Consider the following 22,998-nt stretch of genomic DNA (forward strand, 5'->3'; position numbering starts at 1 on the left):
TTTGTTTTGTTCTCTATTTTGATTATTATTGGATTGCATTGTTATGCAATGGAAGTCATTTGTGCACGACTGTGGGCGTGACAGACGATGACGATTGTGTTTGACAATTGCGTGCCCAAAAATAGCAAAAAATTCTTATTGGATTTCAAAAGACATTGAGGAGGAAATATGGACATGCCGTGTCATAGCATTTTATATGCTCTACAAGTCTATTGATTTGTTATGACGACAAACTGACAACGGCGAAGAGCTCAAAGAGGCGTGTGTTCGCTGCTATAACAACAATGTCTATCATTCATTTATATAAGCCATAAGCAAAGAAGAAGAAGAAAAAAAAGAAATGAACAAATTTTTTGCCCATAAACGACAGGAACATCGTCAAGTGTTGCCATGGCCATTGTTGTCGCTGCTCCTGTTATTATTGTCGTCGTATTGGCTGGCGTTGCTGCTGCTGCTGCTGGTGCTCTTCTTGTTGACATTTTCATTAGCAAATTAATTTTAATTGATTACATTTTATGCGCCAATGTGTAGACGGCAGCAGTTCGTGCTCTTCGATATATTGAATTACCATTTTATTTATAACCTTGCTGGCTTTTTATTCAGTTTCTCACTACTTGCCATCAATTTGGTTGGCAATAATGTGATATTATTAGCTGATTTCATTTGTGGGCAGACACAATTTCATTAACGGTAACCTGAGAGTGTACCAGAAATTGTGAGTGCTCAATGCGTTCCTTGAAAAACCAATTTGCGCTCAATTTTCACAGCCTCGCAAAATATGAGCGTGAGACTATTTGGGTAATGAAAATGGAGTACAGCAGGGCAAGTGCTCAAGGAGGTGCTTGGTAGCTTCCAGTTTAATTTGATGAATAAGTTTTGTCGAATGTGAATAGTTTGTGCAGCTAATATTATATATGTATATAGTATATAACGGTACATTTTGTTGATGGAATACAAAGTTTATTTAGCTAACAGTTTCAATTGAAACTTCATAAATAATTCATAACTGAAAGTAATTGATAGGTATACATAATTTATTTCTAGGAACTACAAGCTCAATAATACTTATTCACAGCTAAACTCATTATTTTCTGTATTGCCACGCCCCAATGCACACTGCATATGATTAATGAGCTATTCGTAGAGAGTACGTCACAATCATAGCTTTATGATTGTTGAATATATAGGTTTTGTATCAATTTACAGAGCAAATAAAATACAATGAACTGATTAGGTTTCGCTCACTATAAGCCTTGCCTATCTGGTGGCTATTTATAATGCTATAAAACAATTATTCGTAATATATTATAATTAATTATTATTTTTCTATTTCTATTTAATGCTCATATTCAACAATACGCTTTGTTAAATCTTTTTAATTAATATTTATATAGTAATTATAGCATTCCATTGAGCATGGTCTGGTATGGTCCCCTTCCTACGAAATGCCAAACCGACTATCTAATTTTTGTTGATTTGTTGTGTATAAGGGAAGAGTATTACCAAGCCACATTTCGGCTTCTGCTTTTTCTATTCGTCAACAGTTTTTTTAATTAAAAAAAAAAAAAAAAAAAAATATATATATATATATATATATATATATATATATATATATATATATATATATATATATATATATATATATATATATATATATATAATAATCATTGATTAACAACTCCTTTCTCATGCTCTAACCTAAACAGTTTATGTTTAGTTAATATAGACTTCATGCTGTTCTTTTTTTTTTTTAATTGAAAACATTTATATATTTACATACACACACTTTTCACATATTAAAATATAAAGCCAAATAGCATTTGACTTTCGACAATTTCATTATTTCAATACCACAAGAAAAAAGAAAAAAAAAACTCGTGCAATTTGCAAAACACCTTTGCTTATTCTTAGATTGACTCTCAACTGCAAGTTGAAAAAGTTTCTGAGCACGCAGCAAAGAGGGAGAAAAAAAAACACACACAAACCCACCCACACACACACACAAAAGTTAAAAGAACTTTTCAACATGTTAACTTAAAGTTCAATTTGCTGCAATGATGCGACAAAAATTCAAAACCAGAGCTGGGGCAGCTACAGCTGTATCTGGCGCTGTAGCTGTCTGCGCGTCTAAGGTGTTCTTATCTCAAGTACTTACCTTGTTGCCAGATCCCGATGTACGAAATTCATTTGCTCCAAATGCTTCATGCCCGATGCAATTTGTGTGGCAATGTAGACTAAGCAGCCGTAGCTACATGGCGATGGTTCCGATGGTTGGTTAGGTGTTGGGCGGGCGCGTAACGTAACGGATGCCGGGCGAAGGATGCCAACGTCAAATGAGAATTTCAAAAGTTTTCGCGTGTGGCAAGGACGACAACGGCAACGATGATAGCGGGGCGGCACAAACAGCAGCAGCAGCAGCAGCAGCAGCAAAGTTAACGAAGTTTTTACATCCGTTTGCGCATGTTGTTGGTGGTTGTACGGTGGTTGTTCGTTGGTGGATCGGCGTAATCATTGAACACGAGACCGGAAGTGTAGCGTCGGCAAATGGCGTCGGTACAGGAAGCATGATAAAAACGCACGCAAAAACGCAGCCAGAAAAACCAAAAAGAGACAGCACATTAGAACAGCAGCAGCATTCAATGCTAAGCAAGAGCTAAAGTACTTTTCGCCTTCACTCTCACTCTCATGCTCACACTCTGTCACTCGCCTGGCCATATCCTGCGCTTACCTCAAACTCTTGTTGGCCAGCAGTCCGCTTGTTTCGGCCACATGCTCCTGCAGAAATTGATTCAAGTCACCCAAACAATTCGAATAGTCCTGCACAATGCAGATGGGCTCGTCGCGCAGACAGGCGCCCACCAGGCGCGCCACATTCGCATCGTTGAGACGCGCCAGCTGCTTGGCCTTGCTGCGGAACTCCTTTCTCAGATGATCACCAGCACCGGGACGTAAAGTGGCAACGGCGACAAGCGTGGCACTGTAATGGAAACATATATATCACAGATAAGAAATAAGAAAGCTCTAGGGTGAATTCGACTAGGGGATACCCTGATCCCCGAGCGATCTGGGTTTTTAAATACACGCAGTTATGTCTTACTAGAGCCGATAAGTATAACTCATTAATATATTTTCTATATAGGCTGCCATCTGCACAACGCTCAACATGGGTCAGTTTCGACTCTACACAATTTTAACATGATTTCTTTAAAAAAAAAAAAAATATGCTGGAATATTTGACTATATGTTGTTTTCTGTATTGCTGTATTGAAACTGACCTTCAATTGAGAATTTTATAAAATTTGGAGGCGATATCTAATATATTACATAAATAAAATTTCACATGAATCTTGAAGCAATATTTAAAGACTCCAGCTCTATAAATGTACTAGAAACAATTTTATAATTGATTTTCGATTTTTATTCGATGACATTAAGATACCATTAGTTATCGTTTTTTTTTTTTTCAGTTACGCTAAGACCTCTAAAATAGTCAAGTCTAGTTCTTGGTTCTGGGATCGACGCGTTCAGATAGATAGAAGAACATCGACTCAGTTCATAATAAAAAATTTTGTTTACCACGCCTCTTTCGGGTTGTTTCATAGATTTTAAAAAATCCCTGATACCCCAATTTTCCTTTTGAATGTGTTCAGGGCATAAAAACATTAATTAAAGTTAGGATTTGTGGGCAAGCAACGGCTCAAAGAGTTTTAATGTCTAGGCTTAACAATAGTTTACTGTAACTGCCCGGAGCTCTTTGCTTTTGTGGGTTACTTATGTATGTGAAAGCCACAGATCGTTCAGTCATTCGTTCAGTCGGTTATTCGTTCTTCCCCTTTTAGCCCGTCCATCAACCATTTCAATCTATATCAATTGAAATACGGTATGCCCATGACAATTGCTCTGTTGCGCAAAAATCAATTAGAGCAGCTCAACAATGTCCTGGGCAGGATGCTCCTATTGCTCCAACTGCTCCTGGTGCTGCTGCACCTACTCCTACTTCTGCTATTCCTACTCTACCGATTCCCTGTCAATATACACTCTGGCAATTTTGATACGTTTCGTAACAATTCGATTTGCCTGCTTGCTTTAATAGTTTTGCGGTTAGAAAGCCACAAAACGTATTACGTATACGTAATATTGCACTGCAGTGGCAGAAAAAGCAACAGCAGCAGGAAAACCAGCAGCAGGAGCAGAAGCAGAAGCAAAGATGACTCCTGGCTGCAGCAACTGGCAGCTGTATGCAAAATAATTAACACACACACATACACGCATGCATCGTCTCCGTGTGTTCTGTGCTAAAACTTGAAGTGGACGTACGAGGTCGTCTGCTGTGCGCCTGCTCTGCCCGCCTCTTCTGTGGGGCGTGGCCGTCTGATAAAATATTAATAGACAGCTGGATAGACAGTTATCAGACAACAGATGGACTTTATTGTCCTAGACCACAGACGCAAATTATAATAGACATGCAAGTGGAAAATCAAACGCACACACTCACACACACACATACGCATACGCCATGCTGTCTGCGAAAAATTAAAACCATTTCCATGCCCTGCATATAGAGAAAACTCTAGCCACGCCCGTTGCTTTCACGATATATGTATATATATATATGTATATATTTATATACATATATATAATGCGCAATAAAAAGCTTCAATTAAACGGCAAAAATGAAATCAAAGGTAACGTTGCTGAAGTGCTCTGCCTCTGCCCAGAAACCATATACAATGGCAATATATAGCTCCGGACTTGTCTCGCCTACGTCTGGCTTTGGCTGCTCCAGCTACTGGTTGTTGACATTGCTGCTGCTGCAGTTGCCTTTTTGGTTAAAGTTTTCATAATGGAATTTCTGATAAGCTTTTTTTTGTGGCCAGCATGTGCTTCTCTTGTTGTTGTTGTTGTTGTTGCTGCTGCTGCTCCTGCTGTTGCTGTTACCGCAGTCGTGGCATTATATCCCGCAAACCTGCTACCTGCAATCAGCTACCTGCAACTACAACCTGCACCTGGCCGAGACGAGGGCCAACTCTCAGCCTCATATCGGTTTCGCTTTGCTTTATGTCCTTTCATCTAACCATTTCACATACTTCATCTATCTATGTGTATGTGTGTGTGTGTGTGTACATGGTATTAAAGTATTGCGGTTTTTCTTATTGTCAACTATTGTTATACGAATTTTTGATTTTTGTGTTCTATCTGACAAAGCTTGCAACAGATTTGTCAGTCTCCATATCCAATTTATGAATTGGCCAATCATTCTCTTTTCTATTATTACCATTTTCATTTTGTATTTGGAAAAGCAATTTAACTATATGTCAAAATAAATGTTTTATTGGATGGGTTTTTTGACACTGATGCTACAATTTATATATTGTATATTAATTTGTTGCGATTTCATTTAGAGTTAGAGCTATATGAAGTTTTACAAATTCATATATTTATGGAGGAATAACAAGATAATTAGGATAGAATTAAGACTTGAAAAGTGGCATGCAAACCTATGTGTTATGCCAGATTTAATATTAAAAGTTTGCCAAACTTGAAAATTGAAATGCCTAGGTATGTTTCGTATCAGGTAATATAATAGCCACACCCTTAGGGCGTATCAGGATAACATCGTGGGCAGCTTCGTTTAATAAAGTGTAAAAGTTATTTTCTGCTGAATTTGTTATGACCAAATTTTATTAGATAAACTGCTAGAGACTTGTAATGAGAAACCGAATATCTGAAATACATAGTGAATATATCTATACAAATTTTGGAAAATTAGAAAATCACAATATACTGAAAATCAAGAAAGAAATCATAATTTTATATAAAGAAATTATATCAAAATTTACACATAATCATAATGAATTAGGATTTGTGCCCTATTGGGAACGTAAATAACTAAAATACCTGGAAATAAAACAAAAAGAATTTTAATTTACTCCAGGCTTGGAATCTGGGAATCTATATAAAATATAACGCAGGTACGGCCTTTTCTAAAAGTTTCGTGTAAATTAGACTATATAAAGTAGAATACGGTTATATCGCCTTCCGGGTATAGCGATGGTGCCTTGACCTTAACCGGAACCGGATTCTACTGTATTATATATACAATCTATATATATAAAAGAAAGTTGTGTAAAAGTGAAGACTGCTTATAACTTGATTTGGGCTGAACCAATTTTCATGGTTTTTGATTTGTTGGATTTGTCTCCGCAACGAGTTTAGTATAGGGTCTTAAAAATACTGAAAAAATTTGCCGAATACTTGAAAAACGCGGTTTTTTCCCCAAATGTTCAAATTTTTTTTATACCCAGTAGGCTTGGTAACAGTGACAGTTTTGACAATAGTGTAGAAGTAAATAAACAAATGTAGTCAGTCAGTCTACGGTCTCCTGACCTCGAGCAGACCTGACTATTCAAAAAAAAAAAAAAAAAAAAAAAAAAAATTTTTAAATCAAAAGGAAAAATATTTCAAATCAAAAATCTGCAAAAAATCAAAAGATTAAAACCTGACTGTTCAAAAAATAAATAAAAAATTAAAAATTCGAAATTAAAAAAAAAAAAAGGTAATTATTAAAAAGTGTATTTTTGGCTTTTTATATTTTCGGACTTTTAAACTTTATAAATATTTCAAATCAAAAATCTGCAAAAATTAAAAAAAAAATCAAAAGATTAAAACCTAACAATCAAAAATAAATAAAAAATTCAAAATTCAAAATTCGAAATTAAAAAAAAAAAAAATTAATTATTAAAAATTGTATTTTTGGACTTTTACAAAAGCTAAATATCTCGAAAGTTCAGGTATTTGTTTGTCTCAAACATAAATTTGTGTAAATTATTTATATTTATATTTCTCGATTGTTTTATATGGTTTTGTGCGAGGGCAGTATTACTATTAATAAAAATGCCGCGTCCTAGAAGATCTAATCTTTCCCGGCGGACCCATAATGCAATTAGGCAACGGAATAGCGCGAGTCAATTATCTGACGAAGAGCGAGAAATCGCCCGAGAAAGGCTCCGCGTTAGTACCCAGGGAAGAAGGGCCTTAATTCGTGCTTCTCAAAGAGAGGCAGCCCGTGAAATGGCAATAAGAAATGGTTCAAGGATTGATTTGAATCGAGCAGCGTTTCGATATGATTGCACCATTGATTACAGCTTGAATCGTTTAGTTTGCATTGGTCCAATGGACGTTGTTTGCTAGCATTGTGGCGCATTGAAGTTTGCTGGTGAAACGCCCGGTTTGTGCTGCCTTAGTGGTAAAGTGACATTGCCATTAGCGGTCACCATAGCCATTGCGTTCCCTGCTTTATGGCGAAACACTAGAATCACGACATTTTCTAGCGAACACTCAAAAATACAATGCCTGTTTCCAAATGACATAATTTGGGGCGGAAAATATTGGAGACGGATATTTAAGGTAATTTACGTTAAAAATTTTATTTTCTATGACTGCCAAAAAAAAATTTTGAATAATGTAGTTTGTTAGATTTCTGTAAATAGTGTTTGTAAATATAACTATAACTATGGCTTTGAATTTAAAGATTCAAGGCCAGATTTGCCATCGCATTGGATCATTGCAACCTATTGAAGATGCACAGCACAAATTCTTGCAAATATACTTCATGGGCAATATGGAAGAACAACTTGACCGGCGTCAAGAAATGAACACAGCTATGAAAAGAGCAATTCTCCATGATTTGCATGCTTAGAAATTTAAACCAACCAAAACTGTGCAATGGAACGCGTTTGGTGATAAGAAAACTAATGAGCAATGTGATTCACGCGTTGATACTCAAAGGAAAATTTAAAGATGAGGAAGTTCTTATTCCTAGGATTCCGATGAGCTCAACAGATGCCCTTTGAATTTAAACGAATTCAATTCCCGCTTCGTCTTGCCTTCGCCATGACGATCAACAAGTCACAGGGCCAATCTTTGACTATTTGTGGCCTCAATCTAGAAAATGCGTGTTTTTCTCATGGTCAATTGTACGTGGCATGCTCACGTGTTGGCAAACGATCCGCATTATTTGTTCTTGCACCCGACCAAAAAACGAAGAATGTCGTTTACAACAAGGTGCTTGAATGAAAATCCGATTAATAAATTTATCAGTGTATCCCAGCCTGAACAACATAGCTTTCAACAATTTTTTACCTAGAAATAATATAGAGGGCAATGCAACGTTTGCCGGGCCAGCTAGTTCTTAAATAAATGATATCTTCCAAAGTTTTACAGCTGACCGCGTTCAGTTTTGTATATCCTTTTTTTTCCGTATATTACATTTCTATGTCTTGAATTTATTTCTTGTAAAATTATTAGTGCATTTAAAAAATGTTCTACACATTTTTTCGAAAGTTCGCTCACAAGTTTAACTTATGGCACAATAACTGGTTGGGCCTAATCCCCTGGTGTACATAAGGCTAAAAAAAATGCATTGAAGTTGAGCTCTTCAAATAGCCGCAATAGCAGCAGCAGCAGCAGGAGTAGCAGCAGCAGCTACCATTCTGTTTAGTGTAGTTGGAAAATAGCCCGTAAGCCTAATGCAGCTCATTTTGTGTTGCTGTGGATTTTAGTTGCATTTTCCGAATGTTTTTTCGGCCGCTTGCAGCAGACACACAACAACTTGTTTAAGTGGATTGCGTGTGTGGGAGTGTGGGTGTGAGTGGGTGTGGGTGTGGGTTCAGTGTGTCCACGCAGTGTAGCTTCAAAGAGAGCGGTGGGTGTTGATGGCATAGTGTGCGGTACTTACTTCAACACATTTGTTTCGCACAAATGCAGTTCACCAAATACGCCGGAGCCGAGCTTCTCGACGATGACCAGCGACTGGCGCGGAAACTCCTGCACTTGGCAATTGGCCTGCTCCTCGTTGATGTCGGCGAAATTAGCGCTCATATCGAAATTGTAATGATGTGGTTTGCCGCCCGTTGGCGTGGGCGTGGTCGCTGCCGTATTCGAGGAGCTCAAACTTAACGAGCCGCTGCTCTGTGAGCCCGCCGGCCCCGTCACCGGCTTGCTGCAAATTGGCGTTGCTGCGTAATATTTCTCTGGCGGCGGTGGCACGGGCGGCGGTGGTGCGGCCACCGCTGCAGTAGCAGCTGCCACCGAAACAACTGGTGGCGCAACGACGATAGATGCGTTCAAAGAGCTGCGGGCGGTCCCGGTGCTGCCGGCGGCAGTCGGTAGCAGCTGCTGCATGTGAGGCACCGCATAGTCCTGGCACACAATGTCCGGCACATCTGTGTAAAGAAAGAGACAAAGAGAGAGAGGGGGAGAGAGAGAGAGAGAGAGAGAGAGTGAGAGCAACTGTGAGTAGGGGCTTGTTTCTAGTTCAGAGAGTGTTAATTTTTTTAGCCATAAAACTGGGCTGCAAAACAACTGCACCTCACCGAAAACAATAAACTTTTAAGCGCTATTTTACGTGCCAGCCAAAAGTTTTTGTCGGGCCAACGAATTATACACAAAAAGATGCCACAACATTTTACGGAAAACTCAACTGAAATTTACACTCTGCTACACAAGTCGTAAACGAATGGTGCGACGTCACTTTTTAAATTCTTTTAGCTAAAATTTAGCAGGGCAATAAAACGGAAGATAAAAAAATGTTGAAAAAAAATAGATCGTAAAGTAAATTGTATTTTGTGTTTAGTGAAAATGAAGAGGAATATTCAAAGTGAAATTAAATATTTAAGTTGAAGTTTTTACTAAGAAATAAAAAAAAAAACAAAAGTTCACATACATTTGAGTAAAAAAAAGTTGTAGTTTAATTTAGCAATAAAATTTGGCTTAATACTTTATTAAAAATAGTTTATAATATTTATAGTCAAATATTAAGAAATAATTATTATTTTTTGTGGTTTTTAGTTTTTCATATCAAAATCAAAAGTGAAATTTTGATAAAAAAAAAAAATTTGTTTACATAAAATTAGTAAGAAATTCTGTTGACATTTTCTTCTCGATTCTATATACATATACTAACACTGAGCGTTGCGCAAAACAAGTTCGTATTTCTTAATAAATAATCATGACATTTATTTAAAAAGTTTTTGGTTTTCATAACCACATTTTCTGTTTCCTAATCAAACTTGAAAATGTGCAAGAACTCGCAAATGTTGGGCCAAAAATTCGCAGAACTCTAAACTTAGTTAATCTAAGGTAAAAACACAACTTTCCAACACATGCCACAGAAGTTGAGTGTTGTAAAAGACATTTGTTTTGCAGCGCTCCAGCGTTGCCCGCTATTTAAGCATATGAAGACAGCCGACAGACGTGGCGTGCCCTAAGTCCGACTCATAAATTGAATGCTGTGGGCCGGGGGTGATGAGAGAAAGAGAGGGAGAGAGTGAGAGGGAGAATGCAGCTCTCGGCTGAAGCATTTTGTCTGGCTTTCTGGCAATTGCCATCTCTATTGTGTAATGCCATCTCGTTCTGGTATTTGGGCTCGCCTTTTGTCTCTCGCTTTCATTTGTCTTGTCCAGGACTTTTGTGCCTTCAACTTCAAACTTTTCCCATTTAGTCAACTCTCATTGCACATAGAAAAGAAAAAGTATGTGTGTGGGTGACAGAGAAAGCGAGTGAGAGAGAGAGAGAGATGGAGATGGAGAGGAGCCGGGGGGCAAAGCCCCGAGACAAGAGAAAATGGCGTGTGGCAAAAAACTAAATGAAATTAATTGCAACTTGGCGTCGTGCGGCCTCTCTTGCACTAATATTATCCACCCTACACTCCATTCGAGTCAAGTTTTAATTTTATTGTTGTTGTAATAACATTATTTAGTTTGTGTGCGGCTCATTGTCAGTCTGTTTTTCGGCCTCACTGTTGCCAGTCATTTTTGCATTCGCTATGCCAGCAAGTAGTGGGAAAACATAAAATAACACTGAGAAAGAGACGGCTGCACACTGAATGTGAGACAGATAGAGACAGACAGACAGTCGCAGAGATAGACAGCCAACGAACGTTAATGACAAAACTTTTCGACGACTGTGCAAAATTCGTATGCAAGTTGCCGGAATATGCATGTGTGTGTGTGTGAGTTTCCTTATAAGTATGTATGTATGTGTTTGCGCAATCAGTGCCTCAGCTTTTGAAGTTGAACTGAAGAACTCTTGTGGCCTTAGGATTTCAACTAGAAAATATAAAAATATTAAATACCCTACATCAAATTGAAGCATAGTAGTTTGCTATATATATGTACATAAAGCATAATTCGATTTTAAATATTGTGCCAATATAAAAATAAAAAAAAATAAAAAAATAAAATAAAAAAATTCTAAGAAATATTGAGACTAACATATTTTTGATAAAACATTTTTGATACAAACTTCATATTAAAAAAATTAACAAATTTGTTTTTTTTTTTTCTTTTTTTAAGGAAAGTATTTTTTAATTTAGTTATATATTTATATTTCTAATTTAGTTAATTTAAATCTTTTCTTTAAGTTTTTTCTTTTTATTAATATTAAAAACTCGTTACTTTGCATATGTTTTTCTACAAAAGATATTACTCATTCTAAAACATTTATATTTTCAGATAAAATAATGTGTTGCTAATTTAAATTCTTTGGTAAGTTTACAAATCAAAATTTTAGTTTGACTGCATAGAATATGAAATATTCGGCTAAACAAAATCAGTTTACCCTTTGCACATAGCAATTTACATACGGTCGATTAATTCACTAAAATACTCAGTATTTGTAGAAATCTATTTGAAAAACACTAAAAACTAAAATAGAGATTCTCTTATGTCGAGTTGAGCAAATTGCGAAACGTTTTCACGTTCGTTTCGTGTTTGAATGCACGCTTATTGCCCTGTTTATTTGCATGCAATGTTATTATGTGGAGTTTCTAGCCGTGATTCCATTGGGTGGGTGCTTTGCCAGTGCAAATTGGCAGTTGACTTCAAAAATGGACTTTAATTGGAGTGTGTGTGTGTGTGTGTTTGTCTGTGTGTGTGCGTGTGTGTGTGTGAATGTGGAGTGAAGTGGTTAGTGCTGGCAGAAGTTTTGCAACGAAGTTTGAAGGACTCAATTTGAAGCGTGCGGTACGCGCGAGACTGTGACGAGTGCTGCAAACAGAAATGTATGGGAAATTGGAGTGTAGCATGGTTAAAGCTTGGCAGTTCCATGGCTAAAGTTATAATTTATTTGAGCTAAATTAAATTATTATGGCAACGGACAGACAACGACTTTGGCGGCGCTTGGCAATGAAGGACAATGACAAATATTTGGTGCCCAGTTATAAAATGCACCCAAAGGCAACATCAGAAAACTTTTGGGTAAATGACTCGAGCGCATGAAAGGCGTGCCATAAATGTTGATGATGACGATGACAATGCCAATGATGATGATGATGGTTATAATGATGATGGCTAAGGAATGTGTGCAAACAATGTGCCTGTGTCCTGACCAGGATGTCGATTTTATGCGCCATGTTTCCACTGGAGTCCAAAGGACGCAAAAAATGTGTAGCATGCCTTCAGGCGGCGGACACAAGACATTAGAATTCATTACAAATTATGTAGCTAAACTTGTAACCCCAAGCCGAAAGCTCTAGTGTCCATGTGGCAATTAAACAATGCACATGCTACTCGAAATCTACATGGAAACTTAGCCAAGTAGCAGACGCTGACGTGTAGTTACTCTGCAAAAGGGCTTGGCACGATTTAGCTGTGTTTAACTAGCTAGTTAAAGGACTTGTGTATTTAATTCTTGACCAAAACAGAGCATAAAGGGCATGCGGAGCTCTCTTAAGCGGATTAGTAAGTCAACAAATGTCGCAACTGGTTAAGCTTCACGGTTAAACATCAGCATTTCATTTCAAAGAGGTGATTCTTAAGAGATTTGTAGTTTTTGTATGACAATTTTATATATAGACAATGTTTTTGCTGCATCAAAAAAAAAAATAAAAAAAAAAAAAAAAAAAAAAAAAAAAAACAACAGGAGATTTCTATCGATTCTTAATGCTGACTATTTGCTAATTGCAACAATCAAATGTTGCAGATTTTATTTAAGGAGATTGACATTACTTTACTTAATTGCATAATATTTAATAATATATTTTGGGTGTTCACGAATTTTCTTGTTGATTTTGTTTTTGTTTTCGTTTAATATTTCGTTAAATGTTTCTGTCAAATAAATATTTGGGTAAAATTACTCATGAAATAATATGTAAGAAAATTAAATATTAATAATGCTTAAAATATAGAGCAAATCTTTATTTAATGCAAAAGTTTGATGAATATTTCTCTTTCAAAATATCAAAAAAAAATTTTTTTAAGAAATATTAAAGCCTTTTTTTGGACAGTTTAACTTTTTTTTATTATTATATATTTTTTATAAATTCAGAGCAAAAAAAACCTTTTAATTAGCAGTCCCGAATAATTTTATAACTATAAAAAAAATCAAGAGATAAAATATCAGATAGTCAAATCAAATGTCAGATATCAGAAAAGAATTTATATTTTCCAGAATTAAAACAAATTTTTATTTTAAAATATATATAAAAAATATTTTAATGCAACAAATAATGAAAATCAACTTTAATTTCAATATTGTATCATAACGTCTTACTGAGCGCATAAGCTCTTTTGTATACCCTGCCCAATTTTTTGTTTGTGTCAGTTTTGCCGGTCTGGCGACTAAGCAATTCAAAATTATGTCCTGCGGCGCGAACAACCTGCGTTATTTTGTTTTTTTTTTTTTTTTCAACCTGCAGCCTTTGGAGATTTTTGTTGTAACTTTGCTGGTCGTGTTCCGGCTGCTGCTTCAGCACCGCTGGCAGAGTCCATCACAGTGGACTATCATGTTGTGCGCTAAATTAAGCATTGCTACGTACTCGCATTTCTCATTTTTTTTTTGGTGTTGCTTGCTGCAACATTTGCATGTCCTGTCACAGGCAGGACGCAAAACATCAAACTCATCAGTTGCAACACCAGCAGCATCAGCAGCGGCGGATGAAACAGGAGCAGCAGCACCACCAGCAGCTAGCAAAGCTTAAGCTCTGGGCTCTGTTTATGGCCCATGGCATCAGCAGAAGTAGCAGCAGCAGCAGCAGCAGCATCCCATCATGGTGCAACTGGATGCTAGGGCACCTCTTGCCCCATTTGCGTGAACTCACCTGTATAGTCCGGGGTTACATGCTGACGCTGCAGGTCATTCATGGAGCAAGCACTGGCCGCGCTTGTGTACATGTTCACATTGAAGGGCTCATGGTACAGACTGTTCTTGTCAATGGACGACTCATTGTCATCCATTGTTGTGACCACCTGAGGGCGAAAGGTGAAAGAAAAGAAACATATAGCAAAAAATTGTAGCGTATACATATACATACAGATGACAGTGTAAAGAAAAAAAAAGAAAAAGTTGACGCCTAGCTCTTTTTGTTGAGCTTCGGCCAGCCACTACAGTACAGCTTTTAATCATGATTTCTGCATATGGAGGAAACTTGGCCTCTCTTGCTTTGTGCGTTAGCAGCTGCAATTTTCAATTCATTTTTTTCTTGCTGCTGTTTGGTTTGTGTTACTCTTCAGCTTTCCATTTTTTTTTTTTTTTTTTTTTTTTTTCAATTTTTTGGACGACGTTTGACATGCATTTTGGGCGGCGTTAACTGGCCCCAAACTGTGCGACAACAGTTTATGCACTTTTCGTGTCAGCCAGGCTAGTGGCCGTCGGTCGGTTGATTATTGTGTAACAGTGTGTGCCTACCTTTAAGACGCCATTGGCATTGCCGTTGCCGTTGCCATTGCCACTGCCATTGAGTCGCTTATCAACGCCGCCGAGCGTGTCCGGATTGAAATTATGCTGGAATGCATCCAAAACATTACCACGTCCGCGTCCGTGCCTATTGCGCGCTATTATCAGCAATATAATAGCGACAAGGAAGAGAATAATTGTGGCCAACACTGTGATTATGACGCCAACGAAACTTGTTTCCGGCTCCTGATGGTCAATGGGCTTTGGCGAGATAACTGTGAAATAGACAAAAGAGCAAAAGAGACGATGTGTTATGAAACAACAGGCAGGCAGTTAAACTCCAACTAAAGAGTAATAAGAGCGAGAGGGAGAGAAAAAAAGAAACAGAAATAAAGAGAATATGGTAAAGTGCAACGTTTTGCAAAACTTCGCATTTAATGAAAAAGTTTTTTTCCCAGCAGTTTTTGTGCATTTTCTTGCAACGGATGGAAAAGATTATTTATGGAAGAGAAAAGAAATAAACAGCTATAAAAAATATTCGAGGCGTGATGTAACTTATTGTTGGGCTTTCAATTGCCCACACTCTATTGTTGATCTCGCTCGCATTGTTAATGATGAGAGCGGATAATTAAAGAGCTTACACTGCACAGCAAGAACTTAGTGCTGCTTTGCTTGAGTTGCTTTAGCAAACTGCAATTTTCATTCAGGTATGTTTAGTTATTTAATTAGCTATTCGATTTATTTATGAAAGTAAATATGAATGTACTTTAAATTTGTATTTGTTAAAGAGAAAACAATTATTGAAAATGTACTAAGCAAATAAATTTTTCATTGATTCAAGACCTATGTTCAGCTGGATTACAACAGAAATTACTTATTATATTTGTTGAAAAATGTGACAGGAAAATTATAGAAAATGTATGAATAATATTTAAGGAAAGAAATATTTGCCAAAGAACGTGTTCTGTATTTCTATTCAAAATATTTATTAACTATTGACTGATCTTTTCTTAAATTTAATTTTCCTTTTTATAGATTATTTATTTATTTATTAGTGATAGGATATTACGGCAATATTTATTTAAAATGCTTATATTAACCTGAACTATTAATAATAGAAATTACTATAATAGATATAGATATAGAAATTACTATAATTAAAATATATCAACAATATAAAAGCCCCAGTTGTCAGGACTTAAGTTTTAGGTCAGCTTTAATTTTACAATTACTAAAATCTCTAATGAATAAATAATCATTAATTTTTAGTTTATATAACAGAAATTATTTTCTAAATTGTTAATTCCAATGTTGTCTTACCTTGCGTGGTATGCTGACTCCTCTCGCCACCGCTGCTGACGGCACGACCCACCTCGTCGCGTTGAAACGGATATTCGGATGTATTTGGGACACCGGCGCCAGCGCCATTTGAAGGCGGCACATTGAGCAGCTCCTCATCTGTGAAATTGCCCACTACGGGCACTGCAAACAGCAAGGAAGAAGAAGAAGAAGAGGAAGAAATAAGAGTTAGAAGAGTGACATGAGTGAGCAGCAATTGTAAATATGGGTTAGAATGCGTTGAGAGATTCGCTGGCAGCAAATAGGCTGCATTAAGATTGTTGGCTAAGAGGCATCTGTCGCTCAGAAGATTGGGTGGCAACTGTGGGCTGACAGCTGCCCGACTTGATAAACCAAGCAAGCTAATGGGTCTCACTGAGCAATTAGCGAGAGAGCTGAGAAAAGGAAAGAGCGAGAGTAATCGCGATTATTATGATAAATGAGCTATTGCTCCAACGTGGGGGATGTCAACGTTGACGCTGAGTGAAACGTTTCACTTTGAGTGCCAATTAGTGTTGCATACTTTTAGGTGGCGCCCCTAAAGTGAGGCGTTGTAGCGTGTGTAGTGTTTGCTGTTGACCTTTCGCCAGCCAACCAGCCAACCAGCCAACCAACCAGCCAGACAATAAACAGAAGCGACGAAAGCGCCATAGCCATCATCCCGCTCAGACAGTCGTCAATAACAGCAGCTAAAGACCCTCGACCCCGACCTCCATCCCTACTATTCCATAGATCCTACTGTTTACCCAACGGACTGCTGCTCCGACTGTTGTTAGTCGTATTGGTTCGTTGGGCTGGTGCGGAGCACAATTTCCAAATGCATTTCCGCTTCGAGCGTTTGTTGAACTCTCGCTTGATATTTAAAAAACCCAAACGGCGAACTGTTTTGCAGGAAATTTTGAAAAATAGCTGTGGAAAAAACACACACACACACTCACAGAGTGGAGGGAAATGCAAATTTTTACAGCTCTTGGCTCTTGGCATTGATTTTGAACTTGTTTGGTTTTTGTTATTATTATTATTATTATTGTTGTTGTTGTTGTTGTTGTTGTTGTTGTTGTTGTTATTGTTATTTTTGGAATTTGTTTTTGTCTGTCGACGTCGCCGACGCTACCGCCGCATGTCGTCTATTTTCTTTGGCGTCAAGTTTTTTGTTGGCACAAAAGTTTTTTGTTTACTTTCGTGTGTTTGAATTTGCCATGCAAATAGCGACGGCAGCAAAAATTTGTGCCATTCTGTTGTGGGTTTGGGCACCGCTTGTGGCATCAAAGTTGCTCCGCCGCCACAACAAAAGTAGCGCTGGGAATTTGGTCGGCAGCAACACCTCGGAGGGTGAGGCGGTGGGCGACAGACGCTGCCCAAATACCGCATCATATGTTGAGCGAACCTAAACGAACCTCAAAAATATGTTAATTTGTTGCGCTGCCAGAGACAAAATGTTAATATGAGAGCTTAATAATATAGAGATGGAGAGTTTGAGAAGTAATATAGGCATGTCTTATCGTGCAATTGAAAATTGCGAAAAACGTTATATACTTTTTATTTATTTTTATTGTAGGAAATGTGGAATACATTAGGTATAAGTATTCTTCAATAACTGTATTTTAGAGGGTTGTTTGATCAACAAGAATATTTAATAGAGATCAAGACATTTAATATTGAATCGTATAACATCTTTCACAATTTGATAAGGCTAAAATTTGAGCAGAATTATTGCTATTAATACTCAAACGTCAAGGTGGCACTAACGGCTTTACTTCGCAAATGCTTGTTTTATATATAAATTAAGTATATTTACACTTGTTTGGTTGTTAAGTTTACAGCCAGAAGAGGAATGGTTGTAAGCCATGGCAAGGAGTATCGAAAAAGGTCTTATACTAGTCGATTCTCCATCTAAATTCGAGTACCTATTGATGGATCGGTTCAGCACAAAATAAACCTCTTCATCCTGAATTATGTATGGCATTAAAAAATAGCAAGCAGAATCAGCATTAATTTTTTAATTCTTACACCATGCATAGATCTCCAAAAAAATCCTGAGATAATATTTCATACAAATATAGTTTATTTTTGGTATGTTTCCTATTATTTCAGGTTGATATTATCAATTGCTAAATATTTTTTTGTAGTAATATTATGACGAGGGACGAGAGAGAGTAAATTAAATAGCAGAGTCGGTGTTCAGTTATTAACATAGGATCATTCCCAAATTGGAAGCAACCGATAATAGGGATATACAGAAATCAGCTGAGCTCTGTGATCAAGTGAGACGCCATGGAAATCATGGCAATAGATATGAGCTGTTATATATGAATTTGAAATAAAGGCATTGCTTTTCGGAGCGTAATAATCTGGTGCTTCGAACCGCTCTGAGTGTACCCCAACAGTAGAAAATTACTTATAGAAAATGAGCTGCTCATCAAATCAAACATAAGAGTTCAGTAGAGCCAGCGGCATTCTGATCAGTCAGCTATAATCTGAGTTTAGGAAATATTATTTGAGTGAGGCTTAGCTGCACGCTTAGCTTCTGACTTCTGTTCTCTCTATAATAGAGTCGATTCGGGCTGACTCTTGACGGGTGCGATTGGACGAAAAGAAGCCGACAAGAAGCTATAGCTCTAAAGAATCACATCGTAATTCAGCTGTAAACTATAAAGTTATAATGGAGGGTGAGCCATTTGCCACAACTCCAATCAATATTTATTTAATTAAGCATATATATATTATATGTATATTTTATTCAATCAATAATATTTATTCAATTCACAAATATTTGAATATTTCGTCATAATTTATATGAATTCTGTCTTATTGCGTATTTTATTAATAATCTGAGCATAATTTTGCATTTGTGAAACAAAGCGACAAAGAGATCAACAACAAATATTAAGATGGCACTTTCAATTCAATAATCAAAATATTGAGACAGATTTATGTTTAATTTCCGTTTGCATAAATTCACATCAACTTTTCCATATATAAATTATATAAATATATATAACTGTTTGTGATAAATATGTACATATGTATATATGCATGTATGTATAGCATCATAATCAGTTGGTATGCACGTGACCTCCATTAACATCGCATTGTTTGGCTGTCTCAGCTTCCTTCCTTTTCTGCCAAAACGCATTGATTGCATTATGCACTCGGCAATTTAATGCTTTCAATATCAATGCACTTTGGCTTGGCTTGGCTTGGCACTTCAACTCAACCATTAAGCAAATTACGAGCCGAAATTCCAAATACATGTGGAAATCATGCACATTGTTGCAATTTGCTCGAATGCTCAAGGCCAGGCATTGCTATGGCATGGCATGGCCCGGGCCAGTTCGCTCAGCTGGCAGGCTGGAGGCTGGCTATACAATGCAGCAAATCAACTGCATCATATGCTGATGCAATTCGTGTAGCACATAGTTATCCACATTGCCATCCAACCAAACACACACACACACACACACACACACCCACACACACATTAAAACTCTCTCACACCCACACACACACACATATACACTTAAAAAGCACTCACAGATCTCGAATTCAAAACGATTTTCAATTAGAAAGGATTAAGCGAGGGAAATTGCAGAAGGATTTAAAGCGCTGCATCAACAGCGAAGTTATTGAAATGAATTTGTATGCTTGTGAATGCTTGACTGACTCACCGACTAACTGTCTGAGCTGAGCGATTGAATGAATAAATGAATGAGTGAATGACAAGCTCTACAAAATGCATCAAAATCCAAGCATACAAACAACAACGAAAACAAAAGGTTCTTTGCAAATCTGGGATACGGGGCAACAGCATGCAAAAATATATTGCAATGTTATTGATTTATAAGGCAAAGCACTTGCACAGCTTAAATACGCTTCGACTGAAAAGGGACGAAATAAAAAAGCACACTGTAAAAACGAAATGCTGCAGAAAGAAATCTGCACAAAATACGGGAAAAAAAAGGGAAAACAAAGAATGTAAAAAAGGAACAGAAAAAAGAAAACAAATCTATAAGCAAGACGAACTAAGACAGCCAGTGCCAATGGCAATGGCAACAAAAGGGAATCGCAAATGAGGAAAGTCGCTGATTAAATTCCCTACACAGAGGGTTAATCAGCAAGCGTGATTATGCTTAGAAAGCAGGAAGAGTAAGGCAGACAGTGACTTAAAGCCCCTTTAACTTTAATTAATAAATTAAATTTAACTTAAGTTAACATTGTTCAGATCAACCAGAAATATTAAGAAATTTTATTGAATAAACTTCATAACTTCTAAGAGTTGGTTTTTGAAAGGGAAAAGTATGCCAAAAATCTTATTTAGAGTATGCAAAATTGTATACATTAATTGAAATGTAAATTTGAGTTAAAAATATTCTATTTAGACAATGATGTTGATAAATATATAAATAAATATATGTAAAAATTGAAAAATATTAATATTATTGTTAGGGATATACGGATACATTTTTATTAAAAAATAAAAAATAAAATTCAAAGTATGTTCAGTAATAATTAAAGATTTTATTTTATTCAAAATAAAATCAAATTTTCTAAACATTGAAAAAAAAAATAAATATATATATATATATAAATATATATATATATATATATATATATATATATATATATATATATATATATATTCTTTTTTTAAGAAATTTTATATGAAATAATGGAAATAATGAAATATATGCAAATTGCCCATGTATATGAATATTTTAAACATCTTAAAATCGATTAAATGTATATTCGATTTAACTTGTTAACCAGTCATTTAAAAAATTAATAAAATTTGGTAATATATAATAATAATAATAATGACTTGTTTGATAATAAAAAAGAAAATTAAAAAATGAAAATTTTATTTAAAATGTATTTATTTAATATATACAAAATTCAATAAAGAATAAAATCACATGCTTAACAAAATAATAAGAAATAATATTGCTATAATAAATTCATTTAAGCACTATTATTTTTGCCAATTCTTTAGCTATACTCAGTTACATTCCAGCTTTAGCCATCTCAACTACACTTTACTATCTCTTCTGCATAGTTGTCATACCTTTTGCCCTTTATAGAGCATTAAAAAGCAGTGCAGAGCTTTATTATGCAACGTGTAAAAAGAGGAAGCTAGAGACAGGAAGGCACGATGTTGCAGCTACCAGCGAGCAGGCGAGCAGGTCTCTCCATAGCTCACTTGCTGGCTGGCTATGTGTGTTCGTGCTTCGTGCTCTGTGTGCTCATTGAGTTGCAAATTTCAAATGCACAAAAGTAATGCAACTCATTTAATTTTCACAATATCCTTGTGCTTTACTTCTGGTTGTAGTCGAGCATATGCTGGGGCGGGGCAAGAGCTGGGGCGGCGCCCCCTTAAGCTAAAGCATATCTCTCTCTTGCTCTCTTTCTTGCTCATTTGCGCTGAGGCTCTGCTTTTGTCACTGTGTCTGTGTGTGTGTGTGTGTGTCTGCGAGTGTGTATGTATGCTTGCTTCCGTTTCCTATGCTTGTTACAATGGCTGACTCGGTACCCCAGTTCGATTCCCGCCCGCGACGCTGCTGGTCCACTCTCAGTCTCAGTCAGCCTGCTTTGTATCACTCTATGCACAATTGCACACAGCACATCAGACACACACACACATGCGCATACATATACATATATGCCTGCCATAGTCGTGCAAAAACAAAGCTCCCAGCTGGCTCGCTGGTTGCGCTGTGAGTTAAGTAAAAATTGGTTCATAGCCTGCCTCTCAGTTAGCAATATATTTTGCCCCATCGACACAGAGTCGAGTCGGATTGAAGCGGAGTGTAGTGAGCCGAGGAGAATCGAGACGCTCCAGTTCGAGTCGTTTGCCAGGGGTTTTAATGAAATGCGCAACGAATTTTTAGTGTCAGTGGAATTTTCAATTGCTCAAAGTTGTTATTGCTATTGTTGTTGTTGTTGTTGCTGCAGTTGCTGCTGCTGCTGCTGCTGCTGCTGTTGTTGTTGTTGCCTTCGCAGTTGCAGTTGCAGTTTATGTTTGAAGAGCCGGTACCGTTGGCTGCACTGAGTTTTGTAGTTTGCCTGAGTAAATTATGTTTACTGTTTGGTTTATTCGTTGTATTTTGTAGCACTGTTTTGCTCTAAACAAGCCGTATGAGGATTTCACATCCAGGAAGAATAAGAGCGTGCGAGAGGGAGAGTTTTTCATGCCTTAACGTCGCTGGCATTCGTTTTAAGCCCAGGTGTAGAAAATGTAAATTAAACAGTTGTTCGAGCAAATAGAGGCTCGACTATTTGTAGCCATCCAAGCAGAGTCATAAAAAGTGCAAAACTCGAAATGGCTTGAGTGGGGCTGCCAGACATTTAAGCTTTATTCTCGACAAATGAGAAATATCAAAGATGAGGAGCAAATATATCAAATAGTAACTCAGAAATTCTTTGAAATATTTTTGAGGCAGTCAGAAGTTGATGGTTTTTTAAGTTTTTATTATGCATTATCTACTACTAGGTTTTTAGATTTCTTAACTTTAGTCAACTATGCATAGTGGTTGTATTTTTGACCGCTCGCTCCATACAAGCCGAACCACCGTGCTATGGTGTCTTTTAGTTTACTTAATGAGAGACTTAGTCGCTTATAAAAAGGAGTTTATTTAGTATAGCTCCTCAGAAAAAAATTCTGCATCTAGAATTAAAGCTCATCCTGATCATATATTTATATTATATACACTTTTATCATTTATTTATTTATACATTTATTTATTTATCTATTTATTTATTTATACATTTTTATACCCTGAACCCATTGAAAATGGGAAATCAGGGTATAATGGTTTTGTGAAAAAGTATGTAACGGGCAGAAGGAGGCGTGGCAGACCCCACAAAGTATATATATTCTTGATCAGCGCGACGAGCTGAGTCGCCCTGTCCGTCTGTCGGTCCGTCCGTCCGTCCGTATGAGTGTGTCGATCTCAGAAGTTATAAGAGCTAGAGAGCTGAAATTTGGCATGC

The 22,998-nt window shown here is 36.7% G+C and overlaps 2 protein-coding genes across 4 annotated transcripts in view; one reads left to right on the top strand and one right to left on the bottom strand.

The window, feature by feature from the left end:
• LOC149269917 (uncharacterized) overlaps nt 1–22,998 on the top strand; it is a 155,283-nt gene that overhangs the window by 64,080 nt on the left and 68,205 nt on the right. Inside the window, exon 3 of the mRNA XM_089465371.1 lies at nt 11,514–11,546. The gene's annotated coding sequence lies outside the window, so the exon portion shown is untranslated. The remainder of the gene's footprint in view (nt 1–11,513; nt 11,547–22,998) is intronic.
• Nucleotides 1–22,998, bottom strand: part of Ddr (discoidin domain-containing receptor 2) — a 177,832-nt gene that overhangs the window by 60,612 nt on the left and 94,222 nt on the right. For all 3 annotated transcript variants that reach the window (XM_089465370.1, XM_089465368.1, XM_089465369.1), the window contains 6 exons: nt 15,994–16,155; nt 14,686–14,948; nt 14,099–14,246; nt 8,738–9,224; nt 2,729–2,977; nt 2,156–2,248 (listed from right to left, as the gene is read on the bottom strand). In XM_089465370.1, the coding sequence (XP_089321496.1) occupies nt 2,156–2,248; nt 2,729–2,977; nt 8,738–9,224; nt 14,099–14,246; nt 14,686–14,948; nt 15,994–16,155 (1,402 nt within the window). The remainder of the gene's footprint in view (nt 1–2,155; nt 2,249–2,728; nt 2,978–8,737; nt 9,225–14,098; nt 14,247–14,685; nt 14,949–15,993; nt 16,156–22,998) is intronic.

The sequence above is a fragment of the Drosophila arizonae genome, chromosome 3 (genome assembly GCF_054131065.1).
Source record: "Drosophila arizonae isolate 15081-1271.41 chromosome 3, UAZ_ARI_1.0, whole genome shotgun sequence".
NCBI lineage: Eukaryota > Metazoa > Arthropoda > Insecta > Diptera > Drosophilidae > Drosophila > Drosophila arizonae.